At 32.6% G+C, this 20,049-nt stretch overlaps 1 protein-coding gene, 1 long non-coding RNA gene and 1 pseudogene across 2 annotated transcripts; 1 reads left to right on the top strand and 2 right to left on the bottom strand.

Annotated features, from left to right (window-relative positions):
• The first annotated feature begins 1,054 nt into the window (after positions 1-1,054).
• LOC146923560 (F-box/LRR-repeat protein 16-like) lies at positions 1,055-5,405 on the top strand. Its single transcript, XM_085708717.1, has 2 exons — positions 1,055-2,831; positions 5,323-5,405. Exons 1-2 carry the CDS (start codon positions 1,067-1,069, stop codon positions 5,403-5,405), a joined length of 1,848 nt encoding a protein of 615 aa, XP_085564843.1. The 5' UTR covers positions 1,055-1,066.
• A 9,068-nt stretch (positions 5,406-14,473) lies between these two features.
• On the bottom strand, positions 14,474-15,026 carry LOC146923559 (uncharacterized). Its single transcript, XR_015010915.1, has 3 exons — positions 14,976-15,026; positions 14,817-14,885; positions 14,474-14,592 (listed from the first exon to the last, which is right to left on the bottom strand). It is a non-coding gene; the product is annotated as an uncharacterized LOC146923559 (long non-coding RNA).
• A 4,415-nt stretch (positions 15,027-19,441) lies between these two features.
• Positions 19,442-20,049, bottom strand: LOC146923558 (eukaryotic translation initiation factor 5A-1 pseudogene; annotated as a pseudogene).

The raw sequence follows: 20,049 nt of genomic DNA, 5'->3' as shown, positions 1-20,049 counted from the left end.
AAAACATTATTTACACTTGAATAGAAGGCAAGCGAGAAACAAGATGCGCTGCTAGGCTTTTTTGGATGGCGAAATCAATCCTCGTAAACACAACATTCATGGACCTAGGAGACATGACATTGTTATGCATGACCTTTTGAACTCTATGTAGAAGGTCAACAATCTCTGGTGTTAGGAAACCGAAAGTGTCAAAAGCAAATGTATAAAAGCGTGTTGATTGTTAGAACACGATTTCTCATGTTTGACCACTTTGGTTGACACAACTTTTATGGCTGCATGTCCCACCGTAAAAGGCCTGACACCTAATTCCACAAGTGGTGAAACCTCAGTCAAGTCTACACATGCATGTTTTCCTCCTACCCATCCGTACACTATAACATCCGTAGGCCTGAGTGTTGATCTTCTATCTAGTGGGTCAGTCTGAAAGTTCGCAAGCGCCTCCTTCTTCACTGATACCCCCACCCTTCTGAATATATCAAAAAGTACATCCCTAACAAAGTCATGACTGTACTTAAAGCAGGAAAACTCATTACAATGAACGACATGCTCCCCCAAAGTATCTAGGTACGCCTTACGACAAATAGGACACACATCATCAACAAGAAATAGTGGAATCATAATGCAATATCTACGGATTGTACGATACTTCACTGGTGACATATGCTGACCTAACCCATCAATCAGGATAGCTAGAAGAAAATCTTAAGCATGTGCTAGTTGCAAACATCCTAAAATTGTCTTATGTCTCGTGGTCATGTCAACACTGAAGGACTATTTAAATTTCAAATTTTGACCACAAAATGCACAATAAAACTATTTTAAAATTTTATACATTGAAAATTATTGTGAGAACTTTTTACACATTCAACTATTATCCCACTAATTAAACACTAGTTTTTTGACCCAAAAAAAAAAAGCACTAGTTTATTCACTAATTTCACGAAATAAAAAAACCATTAAAACACATATAGAGGAATTATTAGTAATATAACTTTCGTCCTCTTCACGTAGCTTAACCTAGATTCACAAGTCGCCTTACGACCACTGGCGGCACTCATTGGTAACTATGGAGTCCACTTCGACAAAGAGAAGAAGAAGAGGAACATTGGGGCCCAGTGATGCAAAAAGAAGAAGAAAATCAATGATTTCTGGTTCATATTTACCAGATGAGTGTTGGGAATGTGTCTTCAAATTCTTGAAAGACAACAATCGATGCTTGAAATCTCTCTCCGTCGTCTCCAAACAATTACTCTCCATCACCAACCGTCTTCGATTCTCTCTCACAGTCTTTGATCCAACCCTTCCTTTTCTTCCTACTCTCTTCCGTAGATTCACTAACCTCACCTCCCTCGACCTCTCGTGCTTCAACGGTAAACTCAACAAGCTTCTCTGTCAAATCTCTCGTTTTCCATTGAAACTCACGTCACTCAATCTCTCAAACAAATGCATCATTCCCACAATTGGGTTGCAGACATTTTCCAAAAAGATTACAACTTTGACCTCTCTCACTTGTTCCAAATTGCAATATATCAATAGCAGCGATCTTTTACTTATCTCTCATTGTTTCCCCTTGTTGGAAGTCCTCGACCTCAGTTACCCCACACAATGCTACCATGGTGCCGTAGAGCTTTCACTTTTCAAACTCCGCAAGATTAATCTCTCTTATCATTCCTACATCGATGACAAATTTATTCTCCACTTGTTTAAAAGCTGTAAGCTGCTCGAAGAGGTCATCATGTTGCCATGTGTTGACATAACCTTTGCTGGTATTGCTACTGCTCTCCGCGAGAGACCAACATTGAGGTCTCTATCCTTTTCCAATAATTTTGGACGTGGAGACTGGTTACGCCAGTCAACTTATATCACTTCACAATTCATCTCCTCTTTGGTGAGCTTGAAGTACTTGACTTCTCTTGATTTGTTATCTTTGAATATCTCAGATGAGTTCCTCTCCTCTATTGCATACGAAGGTCTTCCTTTGACGAGGCTTGTTCTCCAAGATTGCACCGGCTATAGCTATTCTGGAATCTTTTCTTTACTATCCAAGTGTCAACATTTCCAACACTTGGATCTTCAAAATGCTGTTTTTCTGAATGATGAAAATGTTGCGGAGATGTCTTCGTTTCTTGTTGATTTGGAATTTATAAATTTGACTCATTGTTCAATGCTCACAGAATCAGCTTTCTTTGCACTCCTTAAGAACTGCCCTTCACTTATTGAGATCAAAATGGAACACACATGTATTGGGAAAAAGAGTCTAGAGAGTTCTAAATCTTTGATGGATTTTGTTGCTTGCCCTCAATTAAAGTATCTTCATTTGGCTCACAATCCATGGTTATTTGATGAATATATCACAGTCTTTGCTTCCATCTTCTCCAATTTGCAGCTGCTTGATTTGAGCAATTGTTGTCGCATATCTGAAGAAGGTATTGTTCAAGTTTTAAGGATATGTTGTAACATTAGACATTTGAACTTATCCCAGTGTTCAACAGTGAAACTAGAAATGAACTTTGAAGTTCCCAAATTGGAGGTATTGAACTTGTCACAGACAATAGTTGATGATGAAGCACTTTATATGATCTCAAAGAGTTGTTGTGGGCTTTTGAAATTGTCACTTAAAAATTGTAATGATATCACAACGAAGGGAGTGAAGCATGTAGTAGAAAACTGCAAGCAACTTAGAAAGATTAATTTGTATGGTTGTCAAAAAGTCCATGCTGATTTTGTTTCTTCGATGGTATCTTCAAGGCCGTCGTTGAGAAAGATAACGGCTCCTCCAGCTCGTAATGGGTTTAGTAAGAGAAAGATTAACTACTTCTTGCGTCAGGGATGCCTTGTTCTCTAGCATTCTTGAAGTGCTCTGATGTTTGAGCTTTGAAATGTAAGATGTTTTTGTTTTCAGATGTACTCCTAATATAAGAAAAATGTCAACTTACAGACGTGTATTTGCTTCTGTTCATGATAATTGCCTAATTATGTGTAAGATTTTAATTTTTATGTATTGCACAATGTAATGAAAGCAGTTGGATCGTATATGCACTATTAAATTGTATTGCTTTTCTTGGCTTTGCCTTGAATTATCTTACTTGGGTAAGATTCTTGTGTCATAGTTACTTATTGCAGCCCTCATTGGCAGCAAGTGTTTTGCATTCTTGTTGTTTTTTAGAACACTAGAGATCTTGTCGCCCATTGTGAGAAATCTAACGGTGTAAGTTCACATGTTGCTTGACTGTGCGTTAACTTAGTAGCAGAGAAATCATATCTTTTGATCAAGGATAATATATGTGAGTGAGTGTCACACACTAGGTTTTGTGTGATCCCCTGCAAAAAATTATGTTTCTTCTTTGTATAGCTCGATTAAGCATGTCATTATTTGAAGATGGAATGTGAGCCTTAGTTGGAAGTTGTGTTGGAAGTGTTCTTGAAATATGTATGACAGGAATTCTTGAAATATGTATGTTAATACCAGACAGTGTCAATGGTTGGCCTAGGATAATTTTAGAGGTGTTTCATTGATCTACATTGTGATGTTTGGGATATACATGTCTATCTCTCAGTAAGTGCCGCAGGGATTGAATACCCTTTGCTACCATATTGATGAGCCACCTTAAAAATAAAACAGAATGCTCTTCTTTACTCATTTTGCTAGTTTGGTCTATCTAGGTACACAAGACTAGGCTAAGTATTACTTTACTTGCAAGGGAAGAAAAGTAAACTAGCTAGATAAGCTTTAAAAATTAGTAACAACTTGATCCCTCATGTTTGTGATTGTTGGAAACTATGTGGTTCGCCGCATGGTTGACTCTTCCACTAGGATCCTTGAATATACAATTCATGAGCTCGGAAGAGGGTTCAAAGCACCTGAAATGGAACAACATATGGTGTGGTGACAATTGCAGATAATCCTCATGTCGATTCATCAACGTCATCATCTTTGGTGCTGGTAATGATATGTACAGTGATGTTGGGTTATCGAGATTCAGAGACAGTGGAATTTTCAGTTCAAACAATTATTGACTGCAGAGACGTGAAAGAGTGGAAATGGAGAGATGAAATGGAACAAGTTTTGACATTTATTTGCCATTTGAAACCGAATTTCATTGAGAATAAGTCTGATTTTAAAGGGCCATCTTTTGGTGAGATTGTAACTGTTCCACTGCATGCAACAGTCAAAGACCTGAAGCAAAAGCAAGGAATGATAGAGTTTTTAATGACCGGAACCCGGATGTCGAAGAAATTGTGGAGGAGATTAAGGTTTGGACATGGCGGTGGTCTTTGGATAGAATCTCTATGCCTCCGTGTATGTTCTACGAATGGGTATGGAGCCCTAAAGACTGTCTTTTGCAACTGTTTTAAGCTCTGCAGGTTCTGTTTGGCTATTAGGCGTGGGCGAGGTTTTTGGCTCAGTTCTACTGGTTTTGATAGCAATAACTGCTTTCTGCTGCTGCTGTTGGTGTTTGGCTGCTAAGGTGCTGCTGTTAGGCCTGCTGAGTTTTGCCCTCTCTGTGCTTCTGCAGTCTGTGTGTTCGGGTGCTTCGCAGATTTTGGAGATTCTTGTTGTGTCTAGGGTGGTTGGTGATTAGTTTGAGCTATGGCTTTGTATTTCGGTGTTACATTTCATCGGATTACAGACACATAACTCATTACTGTCATTGTTTTTCGGTTTTGGGCGGTTATGATAATTGGACAGTTCCACCTTTGTTTGCTTGTTCTGGATGTTGTGATTCACTTGTGCCCCCAAGGATTGAATCTAGCAGCTATGGTATGGTTGATTGTGCTGATTTTTTTCTTGTTTCACTTGAGCCTACTCATTTGTTTGAGTATGGTTATGGATATTGAATGATTGATTTAGTAGATATACTATAGTACAATACTTTGTTGTTGGTTTAAACATTTGTTAACACAATTCTTTGAAATGTTAATTTTTTGGTAGGTGATTAAATGTGTTTTTCGGCAAAATGTATTACTTTTACAGTTGAAGGAAAAAGTGTATTCTTTAAGAACTTGTTTCAGTTGAGTCACAGAGAAGAGATTCATATGAAAATGCAACATGGAAATTGAGGCAAAATATTTGTGAGCCAAGTAAATCTTATTGCAAATATTCACGTCAAGAGTCTCTACCTTTGTAACATTATTTCTGAATGTCTACCTTTGTGACAGCTCTCTTATACTTGCAACACTACCAGAAAACATTCAAACTTTTTGCTATTAAAATCCCTAATTATGAGAAAGCATGTTTATACAAAGTATCACCCTACAACTTCCGCAGAAGCAAAATATCTATTGCTGAACTTTCTTTGATCAGAAGAAAAGAGCTCTGAGGTTTTCCTTTTTGTTTCCTTTTTCGCGGCTTAGACGTTCTCACTGTGATTCCTGAGGAGGAATTGAATCTTCACACTTCTTGACATAGCTTTGACCTGAAAGAAATATCTATAAAAGAGTATCAACCAACAACACACCCAAAAAGAAAGCAAATAATGCTTTTAAATCAATTTCCATCAATGCTTTCTTGTTCCATTGCACGCGACACACAACAGAGTTCTTTTGATCTTTTACAACTTCTGTGAATTTAAGAACCTATGATTAGCAAACAAGGTCACAAAGAGCACACAAGTTTGCAGTGAATCACATAACTTTTGATCGTAACGATTCAATTTTCTATTCACAAATTCAAAGTCAAGTCAAGATACAGTAGAATACCTGGATTTTGAAGCAGTTGATATATGCTCTACATCTATCTAAGTATCTGGTGATCATGATGAAATCTTGATGATACACCATTCTGACAAGCAGATTCTTTGCAAAATATATGCATAATTATATACTTTTTCTCAATTTTCATTTTCTCCAACCGTCACCCATAATAATTATATGCATACTAAAATTGAAAACAGATGTTATACACTCTGTCTCTTTTCGGTGCCTTATTAACTCTTGTCGCCATTAAGATAGAAAAACCAAAACATATGAACCAAATTACAAATAACGGTAATCTATTACTTGTAAATTATACACCAACACAAAATGATATGTTCATTTCCAATTGCCACATGTTTCTTCTATTCATCATATAAGAAATTATGTCTTTTCACTGCTTAGTTCTCCTAATTCAAAACAAAATTGGTCGTAATAGGACAATTTTGCAAACAGAACAAAAATGATGGAAAGCTTTAAGATTTTCAAAGATAATTATACAGGGAACAATTTATAAAACAAATATTTCATATAAAATTATAAATCTATAAACATGAGTGAAAACAGTGTGAAGAAACCAAAAAAAATAAAGATCAGGTTGAATGTAATCTATGTGATAAATAAGCATATAATAATGATGCTTAATTACAAAATTCTCAGTACATGCCAGATGGAGAATGTTTCTTTAATTGGGAGGATTCTTTACCCTTTGTAATATAGGTCACTTTTGGTTTCTCCCTGTAAATTCTTTTTATCAGATTTCGTCCTTGTAAATTTTTTTTGAGCTGATTGTGCATTTTCGCTGAGGTGGCGTGCTGCGTCACCTATTTCTGATGTATAAATTCAACGTATGTGGTTATAAAATTCATTCACACGATGATATCACTACATGCAACCCTGTTCCAAGTATGACTCAAGGCTACAAATGAATTTTTTGAACCAATTGATTAGCATGAAAGGGAAGAAGATTTTGTATTTTTGAATTTTTTTGAATAATCCACTCCCTTGTCTTCAAAGTATTTGACAGGACATTACACCATATCTCTTTAGTGTGGCATTTTTTGCTAATACATTGGAGAAATATGACAAGGAACTACTGATACTATGCAGAGTTGGTTCCCACTTAACAATAGGTGGCGTTTTTTTTCTTCTGTCATCTGTGGTCTGTCGGGGATTTTACTTGGTTTTCTGTGTTGTTTTTTTTTTTTTTTACTTGGTTTGGTTGCAATTTTCTTTCTAACTTTGTAGTAATTCTACGCTGATTTTGGAGTTTGCACGTTTTGTGCTACTTTGCTCGTCATGAATAAAATTTTGTTTATAAAAGAGCAAATGAGCAACTTATATTGACTTGCCGATGAACAAATTTATCTACAGAGTTTGAAAATTAAGATAGATGACATGAATAATGTTCGTAAATTGAGACATCAGTCATTTGACAAATAATATTATCCACAACCACTAATTGGGAGGATTGCTCCACTTAAATTCATTTTTTTAGTTAGTTGAGTTACCGATCATAAGTTAGTTTTATCTTTATTTAGTTAGATGTATATTCTTCGTTCTTCAATAATCAATACACAACTTGCATATTCAATTTTTTTTCCAACTATCACACCTTTGACTTAGTCATACTTGTGATCCTAACATATATCATAAAAATATTATGATGGTACAACTAAGAACTAATTTCTTCATCGGTTGGTTTTCATTGGCATATAGAATAAGTGTTAACACGATATTATATGAGATTCCTCAACGGTTCAAACTTAGGCATGACTTGTGAAATGAAATGATCAATTATATTGTGTCTTTTGAACGTAATAATGGAAAGAGGAGGTTGAAAAATAGTAACATATCCTATGTTATTTGGAAAGCATTGTCGTAGTGGTTTTTCATCAGATATGTTATGCGATTACCACTTGATGACCCTATATTAATTGAATCAAAAAGTTTTTAAAACATTTAAATTTGTTAACATCTAACATTGTTGTGAATTGATTCGAAACTTGCTTGAATTGATTAACAAAAAGAGTCATTTTAGTAACTTATAAACATTGAGAAATGCATGATTTATTAATTAAGTAAAAGATTAAAATTTAATTAATATACTATTAATTTTAAATTAAAAAATCAATTTTAAGTATTAGATGAATCACACACAGCTGATATTATTTCATTCTCTTGAATTAAACATTACTCTTAGAGTCATGGATTTCAATACATATGACAACAACAACTACATGCATAAATTATAACCACCAACATATCTTGCAAATAATACATATGTCTCTCATTATTCATGTATTCAACATGAATATATTAGAGTGATGCAATTAAATCACAAACAACTACACAAATAACATGCAAAAACAACCAATATATGTTGCATATAATACATACCTCTCTCGTTCCTTGTGTATTAAAAATGAGTCTTTGAGTCATGCTTTTCATACGAGAATAAATTTTATATATGTTAGAAATATAAAGTGAGTGTAACCCCTATTTCATACTTGTAACATGTATCTATTTCATCTATCAAATAATTGATTGTCTTTTTTTTTTTTATAAAAACATTGCATAAAATTTTGTAATGTTCTATTACTTTATTGAAAAATTATCAATTACATAATTAGCCACTTAGAAATTAGATGAGAAACATAAACAATATTGATTATTTAATTGATATCTCATTCATTTTTATCTATTATTTTGTATTTTCTTCTACTTTTTTCTTTCTTCTTTGTGCAAAAATGGGTATAATAAAATATAATTTTGCAAAAACGCAAGTACAAAAATTTATTATCCCTATAACTATTAACAAATACTATTATAGAATATTTAGTGTCCCTATAAATATTTATACATCATATGTCTGTATTATTAAAGAAATTAGTGCCCGTTTATGTATAATATTAATACATTCTATAAATATTTATAAATATTTAGTGTCACATAATGTTGGTTGACAATAGGAAGCTTGACTTCAATCTTCTTCCAAGGGACTTCGGTTCCTCCGAGAAGCTGTTTCAAATATACATAGTCTTATTATACATACATACATACATACATAAAGCTATGTGTATGCATAATTATGTTTTTTATAATTTAGGTCATGCTAACAAGTGTGTTAAGAACATTGCATTGTTTAAAGAATGCATAAAATAATATTTTATGTTGAAAATACAAGTCATATACTTCTTAAAGCAATAATGACATCATTATTTATGCAATACTTACTTCTTTTGGTTTTCTTAAATAAACATATTTAACCAATAAAAGTTTGAATATAATGACATAATTAATGACCATAAGGGCACTTATTAGAATTTTTCTTATATGTTTTTTATCAAAATATTGCTACACATATTTAACCAATAAGAGTTTGAGTATAGTAGCCGAGAAACATAGATTATTCAAACAAAAATCACAATAAGAATTATTCATCTTTATCTTATTTAATAAATGCATAAAAAGAAACCGTGTTTTGAAAATACAAGTCAAATACTTTTCAAAGCAATAATGACATCATTGTCTATACAAAGTTGCTTCTTTTGGTTTCTTATCATTTTTTATGTCTTAACCAAAATGTGGTGAGTTTGGTAAAAATGCAAACTACTCAAACAACGACACAATCAGAATCATTCATCAACAAAAATATAAATTATTAATAATCTGATTAACAAAGTATACAAGTCACTCATAAATAAAATCATACTAACGGGCATCAGACAGACTGACGACCTACCCGTCACACATTTCTTCAACAAACACAAGTAAATGTTTAGCCTCAATATTTAAACTCCATCCCTCAGACGGTTCTTTATCAAACATAAATTAAATTAATATCTATTGTTTTCTCATGCATCCAGTTTTTGAGCCTCTTTTTTTTATTGAAGAGAATATGAATTTTTCACCTGTATCGTCATCTACAGAATTCTCCTGCACTTGAATGCATTTGGACAAGAGTCATTTGTCCTACCATTGTGTTCAGGAAAATCTCCAAAATAACTTTGGCGCGCAGAACCAAAAAAAACATATACATTATCATTAGTTGTATCTATTAGAACCAAAAAACTTATGTAACAAAAAAAAAACTCTAACCGTATTTCAAAGCTATTTAGCGCGGAAAACACAAAGTCTAACCGTTTTCTCTTGTTATTTTACATCTTAAAGATATTTCCTTGTTTATATTGTTTACAGTGATTTTGATTATGTTTTTTCTTATATATAGTAGTGATGTGATGAATCACATAGCATAACACTAAACCTTATTCATACCAATACCAATACTTGACTCTCAATTAAATAAGGGGCGATATCATGAAATATAATAAAATATGAATATAACTCCAAAGATATTACACCAACACATATAAGAAATTATAAACCAACACAAAATGATATGTTCATTTCCAATTGCAACATGTTTCTTCCATTCATATAAGAAAATATATCTTTTCATTGCTTAGTTCTCCTCATCAGGGGTGACCCTGAGGGTGGGCGGCTGTCCAGGGCACCATTTTTTTAGGGGCACAAAAATAATTATTTTTACATAGTATTTAGTACTATATAGATATATTTCTTTTTCATTTGCTTTGATTAATTTTATTGAAAATATACTTTTAGAGAACTTTGATTATAAATGAATTTTGTGCAACAAAAAAAATGCAAGAACAAAAAAATTGAAATAATTAAAAGGGCACAATTTTATTGTTTTGCCCATAGTACAAAAATTCTTAAGATCGGCCCTGCTCCTAATTCAAAACAAAATTGGTCGTAATAAGACAATTTTGCAAACAGAACAAAAATGATGGAAAGCTTTAAGATTTTCAAAGATAATTATAACAAGTTATAAAACAAATATTTCATATAAAGATCAGTTTGAACGTAATCTATGCGATAATTAAGCATATATAATAATGATGCTTAATTGGAAAATTCTCAAGTTTATGCCAGAGGGAGAATGTTTCTTATTCAAATGCAACAAAATAAATAAAGCATAACCAAGAGTAAAAAGCTTATGAGTATCAACATAGCCACCAATCTTCTGACAAAAATTTCTAGTAATTTTGTGATCAAGGAAATAAAATAAGAGTGACTAATTAATCAAGAAGGATTTGTTTAATATTTCTCAATTTAACATAAAAAGTGCACAGGGGGAAATATTTGGTTAAATACCTCGTTCATTTTCAAAGAAGTGCTCGTCGTTCATTTCTTGCAGATTTAAAATTGGAAATGTTTAACTTTCACAATGAAAAGATTTCGAAGGAGAATTTCCATATTCAATTAGATGAAAAGGAGAGAAAGGGTAACCCTAGAAAGCGGCCGTTCTGAAACAAGGCTCGCTTGTTGATCATTTTATATACACATTACTGAAAATTAAATAAACTCAACAAAGAGTAAACTGAGGAAACCGAAGCTTTCTTCTCAACTCTTTTTGAAAGTTGACAATTTCTAGTCTCATAGTAAAAAACACATTTTTCATTTGCCGTTTTTAATTCGTTTCACTTTCAAGGTCATGATTACTTTCCTTCCTTAGAATTATATAGTTCTGCATCTTCTCAATTCCTTCCCAAAGTTAAGGAGAAGTCACCAAATCAAATCAGCAAGAAAATTACAACAGTCTTCATCTTTGAGTGGTAATACTATTTCTAAACTCATTTTCATATTGTGCTTCATTTTTTTGTTTTGAAGCTCATATTTTTATTTCGTAAGACATTAAACATAGCATTTCTCCTTCCTTGGTCCTTCTTTTTGTTCCTTGTATGATGGCTGTTTCTTGTTGTCACAAGTGAAAAGGAAATTAAATTCCTCAAACCTTATCCAATAACTTGACTTATAAAATTGACTATATATGGTAACATCAGTTACGCGCACAATGGTTTACCAAATACAACAATGTTTAACAAAATAATTTACAAAGGAATTATAAATTCAACGTACGTGGTTATACAATTCATTCACACGATGATATCACTACATGACAACTCTATTCCAAGTATGACTCAATACTACAAATGAATTTTCTGAACCAATTGATTCATATGCTAAAGAATAGATAGAAGGCATATCATATGATTGAATCACAACTTCCTTGATATCTGCAGAGGAAGCTTCAGGTGCTTTTTCACAGTTTTATGGTTAGAATTAAACATTAGAGGTATACAATGGAAAGAAGGATACAATACAATAGTACACAATCTAGATATGTAGCACCAACATTAAATATGTGACCAGTTTTCGGTATGTCAGTATTAGTGTCGTATTTGGTTTTCCGAGTCTATGGCTCATAGCTACGCACAAAATTAGTAGCAGTATTTGGTAGAGTAATCTTTGCGATAGATGACAAGACCACACCCTTTCCTTGCACCGCAGAAGACAGTTTCAACGGTATCAACTACCTCTTGTTTGTCTCTGAGAGCCTAATTAATCTTATTTTGTTACACTTACCTGTTCCAAGGTCAATCGTAATGTGGAGTTGGATTTCATCTTCTTGTGATTGATTGATCAATATTTTCATCTTCTAAAATATGATCAATTGAAACTATAAGAGAAATCAAATATTATATAGTTACTTGCAATTATTTGCATCATATAATTTTATCTACTACTATTTGTGTCACAATAATCATTGGAATGAAATACTTTTTCAATCAAAATAAAAATAATCATAGAAAAAGAATTCAATATAGGTTATCATGTATGTGTATATAGCTGGTCCGCCTCTACCGGTTCATAAACAAGATGTGGACTCAACCAAGGCCCTCTCCTCCTTATTGTTGGTCTTAGTTTAGGGGAAAGTTTGTGAAGCTCACGGAACACAATTTTAATGTCAAACGCGAGGCGCTCAACTAGTACGCAAGAAAACCGACCGCACGGAGCACAATAATGTGTTGAGCCCCAGGTGACATTTGATAAGCCAGAACAATCCAACCGTAGTGCCGCAACATCTTCGATGTTGTGTACCCATTATATATGCTTCTGTGCTTAAGGGAAAATGCCACGACGGGAACACCATATAATTCAGCCAATTCCAGTATAAACAAGGCCATACTTGTGGCCACTGTCATTGATGCTCTTGACCAATAGGAGTCTAAAATCCCACTCTAGCATGAAGATCAATAGTAACAGGATACTCGGCCATGTCCACATAAATTTTGTTTATTGATTTTATGACAAGTCTATTGCATTCCTCCTTCATAGAAATCATGTTCAACTTTGCAAAAATTAGCGTGCATGGACATTATAATAAAAACTTGGTATCCTAACTAGGCTGACAACCAAAATTCAGTACCTATCATTTACAACAACCTAACAAATTTATTGATAAATAAAGAAATACAAAAAAAATATCTTGGGGGGACTAGACCAAAACCCAAGAAGTAGGATAAAACCTCATGAAGGAAAAGAGTGCAACAAGACCAAACTCAAAATAAAACAACTAACCATCATCTAAATATATAACTTTCTAAAGAAGTCATCTTTGATACACCTTGATATTAATACAATTTGAATTTCAACATTTAATTCGGATGAGGAGAAGGAAGAGCTGGAACGTAGTTGTCCTTATAGAGAAGAGGGTGGAAATTTCCATACCATATAGGAGGAGGAGGGGATGGAATGTTGTCCTTATAGGGAAGAGGGTTGGAATCTCCATTCGATGAGGTAATGTCAAAGTTGCTTTTTCCTTTAGTCTTTTTTGATGTACCACTGAATCTCCCTTAACCTATAAAAAATGATGAAAGGAAGTGAATTTTTTAAGGGGAGATAAATGAAAACAAAATATTTAATCTAACTGAAAAATAAAATAAAAAGACTTTTTTTTCCTAGTTTGATTACGAGGCTCCAAATCAAAACTTGAGTCAGTGAAAATAAACATTGTACTCTTATATTTGTTAGTCAATAATGTAATACTTCCTCAATCTAATCATCAATACTTTTTCACCTATTACTTGATCAAATGTGAATTCTTCGTAAATTTATTTTATATCACGGTGAAAAAAAAATAGAGATATTCTTGCATGAACTCTTCCCTAAAAATATTCTTACACCCAACCATTAAAAATATGACACATGTTATTAACTTTCAAAAAAATGTGATTTTAATTAAGGAAATGGAAACATAAATGGTGGTGGGTGGTTTTTGTTGGTTAAAGAAAGTGGAAAAAGGAGAGAGAAATATTAAAAATAATGAGAAAAAATTATGATATTAATTATTTTTATTATTTTAATGAGATGTTTGATTTTAATTGGTTGGGTGTAAGAATGATCTCTTAGATAAGAGTTCATGTAAGAATTTCTCAAAAAAATATATAGAAAATCCAATACATTTGTTAGTGTCAAGATACATTAACAAATTTTTTTAATTTCTTTTGACACAATTTTTTTTAATTTCTTCAAGTTTGTTATACTTTTCTTTTTAATCCAATTTAAGGAATAAGGTAGTAACACAAAAATTCTCAACCATAAAAGTAATGATAAAGGGAAATTAAAATCTATAATGAATATGTTAATAGAAGAAAAGGAATGAAAGTTTACCTAATAAAAGAATAAACGTATAACAAAATAAAATCAAAAGTAACGTGTTCTTCGACTAAAATATTTACTGATCCCTCTTTTTATGGAATTCTCATGCATTAAGACTCGCTCATTCACAACATGCTTACGTTTGTGTTACAATTTCTTAAATTACATAAAGAAAATTCTTCAAGGCTTTTTCAGAAAATTGACAAAGCACATTAGAAATAGCGCCAATAACAATTAGAAATAGAATGTGTACATACCTGTAGATCTTTTTGGAACAACAACTAGATGATGCTCTACTCCCTGCAGTTTGCAGACCATTGAGTATATACCAGTAGATGTGTTTGGAACAACAGCTGCACGCTGCTTTACTTCCTGAAGTTTGAGTATCAATGGCCAACAAAAGGTTACTCAATAAAGAACGACATAAAATGGAGGTTGATTTGTATAATTGGCAGCCCCTCACAACAAAGCAAACCCTTTCAAAAAAAGGCAAAGACTTCAATTTCCAATGAAATAAATACACAAATTTTCCCTCTTTTTTTTAATAGGGGCCAAAAATGCATGTATGAAAAAATTCTTCTATTCAAGGGATGTACCTGAGCAGTAGCAGCAGCAGCATTGGCAGTGGGAATGACATGAGATTTAGATAATGATCTTTTGTCAGGCTAGGATAATAAAAATAAAACAACACTGTTAGTTGAGGAATTGTTTGAGAAAGAAAACAATTAGTGTTTGTGAATAAATTGTAGTTCAACCTGGCTAAAAGCGTAGTAGATGGATCCAACGCCACAGATGAAAGTAAGAGCTACATTAAAAGGAACAGGATGAGGAATAACACAACGAAAGGCAATAAGAAAGAGAGAAATCGAGAAAAGCTACAAACCAGAAAAAAAATATATCGCCCCAATCCCAACTCAACTGGGGAGATATGGTTTCGTTTTCGATCAATGGCGGAGGTGGAGTTATCTGTTTATCTTTCTTCGGGAAAAGGAGCGATAGTAGGGTTACGAAGGGAGCTAATATGATATCTACCTCGGCTTCCACGATGCGGTTTAGCTCCGCTTGAGGGAGGCGAGAAAACTCGGCCTCAACGATGCCATATGCTTCGTCGTCGCTGAGTTCACGGACTTTGGGGAGGCAAAGGTAGATATCACAACTTTGGGGAGGCCAGAGATTTTGCTTGCGAAGTGTTCGCACAACGAGCGGGTCAAATTTGTTGTCAACCGAAGAAGGCATTCTATTCTGTATGTTATGTGTGCTACACTGTTTTCGTTTGGCATCCAAATCCAAATATTTATAACCTAATGTTGACTTTGGAGCTGTGCTATATAGCACGACTCCCTTTCCCATGAATTTGCACGACACGCTGCTACACACAATTTGCTCAATGAATAGACTTGAATATTAATACTAGTTTATCCATACTAAAAGTAAAACAATAAAGTAGATACTAAAACAAAAAATAAGCATCAATATTCTTTATTGCTATGGTCATTGTGATCATCTATACCACTACACTCTAAAAGAGTGTTTTCTTCGGTGGAATAAAGTATAAACCATTAGAGTTTATTTAAATATTAATTAATAGGATAGGATTGAGCTATAGTAGCATAACACTATCACAACTCACAAGAGATATTTTGTGATTTCTCATCAAATAAAAGAGAGAACAACGTTGTCGTGCAACATGCAAGAAAAATGCTGTCGTGCTCTATATCATTTTCCTTACTTTAATACAAGGGTTTGTTATAAGTTTACTAAATTTTATTTCCGTGAATAAAATATATATGAGAATTTGAAGGATCAGTAATCCTTTTTGATATATATAAATATAAATAATAAATATGGAAAAATGTAATATACTCCTATACGGGCCGGCCTGATAGGCTTTTTTATAAGCCTAAACCTGGCCTAATTAAATTAATAGGCGTTTTAAAAAGCTCAAGCTTGACCCATTTATTAAACGAGCTACACCAAACCGGGATTTTAATAGGCCGAGCCATAGGCCCTTGACGAGCAGCCTGGCCTGTTCCCACCCCTAACCAATATGAGAAAGTCGACATGGTAATTTTTTTTAAAACTCACGACTATTTTCTAATATCAACATTAACGTAGTTTTTCTTGTTAAAAAAACATTATGTAGTTTTTCTCTTAAATATTTTATTATTTTATATGCAAAAACATTGTTACGGTCGCTGCGGATTTTATGTGTCTATATATGTGAAAACAAATTTTTATGTACACATATGTGAAAGTGGATATGATTTTTTAAAAAAAACTCATGATTTTTTTAAAATTATTAACATCTTTTTTAAGAAAACTAATTTAAAAATATCATCATTAACATAGTGTTTCTACGAAATAACATTTTATTTTTTTATCCAAAACATCCTTAAATATATGCTTCGCACTCGTTAAGGATTTGTTGTGCTTATATATGTGGAAGCAATTCTTTATGTTCTGGTATAAGAAAGTCGATATGATAAATTTTGAAAACTCGTGACGATTTTCAAAATATCTACCTTCATGTTGTGTTTCAATTAAGTATTTTTTCATTTCATATGCAAAACACAATTAAATATTTTTACCGCACTCGTTACGGATTTTATGTATTTATATGTTAGTAATAGAAAATTTGTATGTATCGATATGATAAAGTTAAAGTGATAAAAAAATTAAAATCATGATTATTTTCAAAATATCAACATTAACTCATGGTTATTTTTTTAATTACTTAATAGAAAATTGACCATAAAACTCACTAAATTAGTGATATTAAGAGTTTAACCGAGACTGTTGTTGAAGATCCTAGTGATCTATTGTAGGTTGTTGGTATTTGGTAAAAACAAGTACCATTGAAAGTTTCTCTATTTGAATGGCGGCTCCTACTCAACCGAGTATCATCAAAAGACAACTTAATCATCAAAAAGATTCTCGTTGTGTTGGTGGGTGTGGTATGGAGGAAATAACGACAAGATGCCACGTGGCAGTCCCTGATTGGTGAATGTCACCTACCATTATTTCTTCAATGTCACTGAAGTGCCTCCCCATTCAAACTACTCATACCACTAGGCCAGTTATTAATTATTGCTACTTGTTGAAACCATTTAATATATATTACATAGAAGTTTGGCACCCCCCAACAAATTAAGTCAAGATCCACCACTGATTCTTGTCAATTGCAAAGGCGCTAATTGATTTTGAAAATGAGACAACAATTATGCAATACAAAGGTAAGTATTCCACTTATAACATTTGTCTGGAAGCTCGAGATGCAGCCGCAGAAAAAGCAAATTACAAGCTAGAGGTAAAGCCAAAGTCAAGGGAGAAGATGTGAGGTGAGTAAGAGAAGGTACCAACCAACCAATGAACCTTAGACACAAAATGACATTAAAGAAGTGATGCATGAGACACAACCCATATTTTCTATTGCTTTTCCAATTCAGTTTTGTTATTTCAATTTTTAAGACAATGATGACTTGAGTTCCTCCATTTTGGCAACACTACTTGATGTGCTGATGATATTCCTTGATGGGTTGATGATATTACTTTATTTATTAAAATTTTCAGTTTACGAATATACCTTTGTTTGATTGATCTGAATGCCAAAATAAAAATTTCCACTCTTGTGGAAATCTTTTTGAAAAGCACTACTCAGAAGTGCAAAAGAATAAAGAAGGAAAGATCACAAATTAGCTAGAACAATCTTCACCCGGATCATGAGAGGTCGGAACTTTGAGCCAAATATGATAATTCCACTGTTTATTTTTATTTCTACTATCTACTTTTTCTTTCTCGAGGAATGATTTCATTCATGTGTTCGTTTCCTAAATTTGTGGCCATTCTTTACATGCTTATCGGTTGTACATAAACACATTTCATTGTGCGACGTACAAATAATCTAAGAAAATCGCAACATAAGATAACATCACCAACTTTTTTCCTCTAAACTAACAAAGTCTTATTTTCAATAAACAACTATATTTATACCTTTTTTTTTATATATGAAAAGACTTAAAAGTAAACAACTTACATCCAACTAAGAGTCTAATCATTAAAAGTTCTAATGTTTTTTGAATTTATGCACAACTTGCTAGAATAAATTAACAAAGAGAAGTATTACATCCAACTAAGAGTCTAATCATTAAAAGTTCTAATGTTTTTGTGAATTTATGCACAACTTGCTAGAATAAATTAACAAAGAGAACTATTTTACAAATATATTGAACTTGTGTTGAATTCATGCTTTATTAATTAAAGAAAAGATAAAAAAACATAAAAAATATAATGTATCATTAATTAATTTTAAATTATAAAATTAACTTTTAATATTAGATAAATTATAGGGAATTTATTTGCATTTATTCTCATTAATTAAACATGACTCTTGGAGTCATACATTTCAATAATAAACAACATCATCAACTACATGAAACCACCAATATATCGTGTAAAATATACATATCTATCCATTCTCTATATATTGAATATGACTCGTGAACTTCTTGCATTTCAATCAGAAACAACACCACCAAATACATGCATGAACAAACAATATATCATGCAAATAAAATATAGATCCCTTGCACTCATGTATTCGATATGACTCTTTGAGTCATGCAAGTCGTGTGAGAATAAATATTATATATGTTAAAAGTATAAAAGTGATTTTAAATTTTAACTCATATTATATTCATGTATTATGTATCTATTTTCTATTAAATAACTAATATTTTTTAGGGTTACATATGTTTTTTAGTCACTATAAAATAACGAGTTTTCAAGTTTACTCCTAAAAAAATTTAATGGTAATTTTAGTCCTCCAAAATATTGTAGTTTGTGAGAATCCTCCCTATTTTGAAAAAACTTTCCAAAAAATGAATACTTTTGGTCCTCTAAAATAGTCCTGTAAAATGAATATGGACCAAAAGTGAATAAATTTGTTGTAGGGACTAAACATGAAAGTTTGTAATTTTATAGGGACTAAAAACATATTTAACCCTTTTTCATAAATAATCATCTAAAATTTTGTAGTGTTGTATTATTTTATGTATAAATTATAAATTGTATCATTTAATACTTTAAAATTAGACGAAAAACATCAACAACATTAATTATTATTTGATCTCTCATTTTTTTTTTGGACATTTAGAAGAAGCAAGTTTTCAATAGTAAGGGAATACTTGTTTATAATGAAGTCACATGACAACAGAATAATAGATAAACCAACCAAAATCCATAAACACCATCAACACCACTAGTCCCACAATATAAAAAAGCTTAGAAAAATGATCATAGCGCCTTAAATGGAAACAACAAAACAAATAGGTAGAAATATAAGTTAGTTCTTCCCACCAGCACAAACCTGCTCCTCACCCATAGCAGACATAACATAATAGACACAACAAGGTCCTTTCCCTTTCCCTTGGCGTCCTTCCCCTTGGCAAATCCATCCTTGATGTGAGCGAGCACACTTTCATCAATGAGAAGTTTGAAGTCACCTTTGGTGTTGTTTGGTGTTGCCATTTTCAGTAAACAGACTCACAAATCCATCTTCAGAGATATCAATGAGTTGGTAAACGATTCACATGAGAAACATCATAGTTATGGGAAGAAGGCACAATATATAAAGCTTCAAAGTGAAGATATCAATCGCAATAAAAACGACACTTAGCATGATTGTGCTTCTCAGTCTTCGAAGTCGAAACTTCAAAGATTTACAACAACTATATATCCGTTCTTACGGATGGTACCAGGTTGTTGATTAAAGGTTTTGGAGGCACCAACATCGGCCTTGGATTCAAATTAGCGCTCTTCGTCAGACACCAT

The sequence above is a fragment of the Medicago sativa genome, chromosome 5, assembly GCF_051527215.1.
Source record: "Medicago sativa cultivar Bolivia chromosome 5, Bolivia_mono, whole genome shotgun sequence".
NCBI classification, from domain to species: domain Eukaryota; kingdom Viridiplantae; phylum Streptophyta; class Magnoliopsida; order Fabales; family Fabaceae; genus Medicago; species Medicago sativa.
This window is presented reverse-complemented; position numbering and strand designations above follow the sequence as displayed.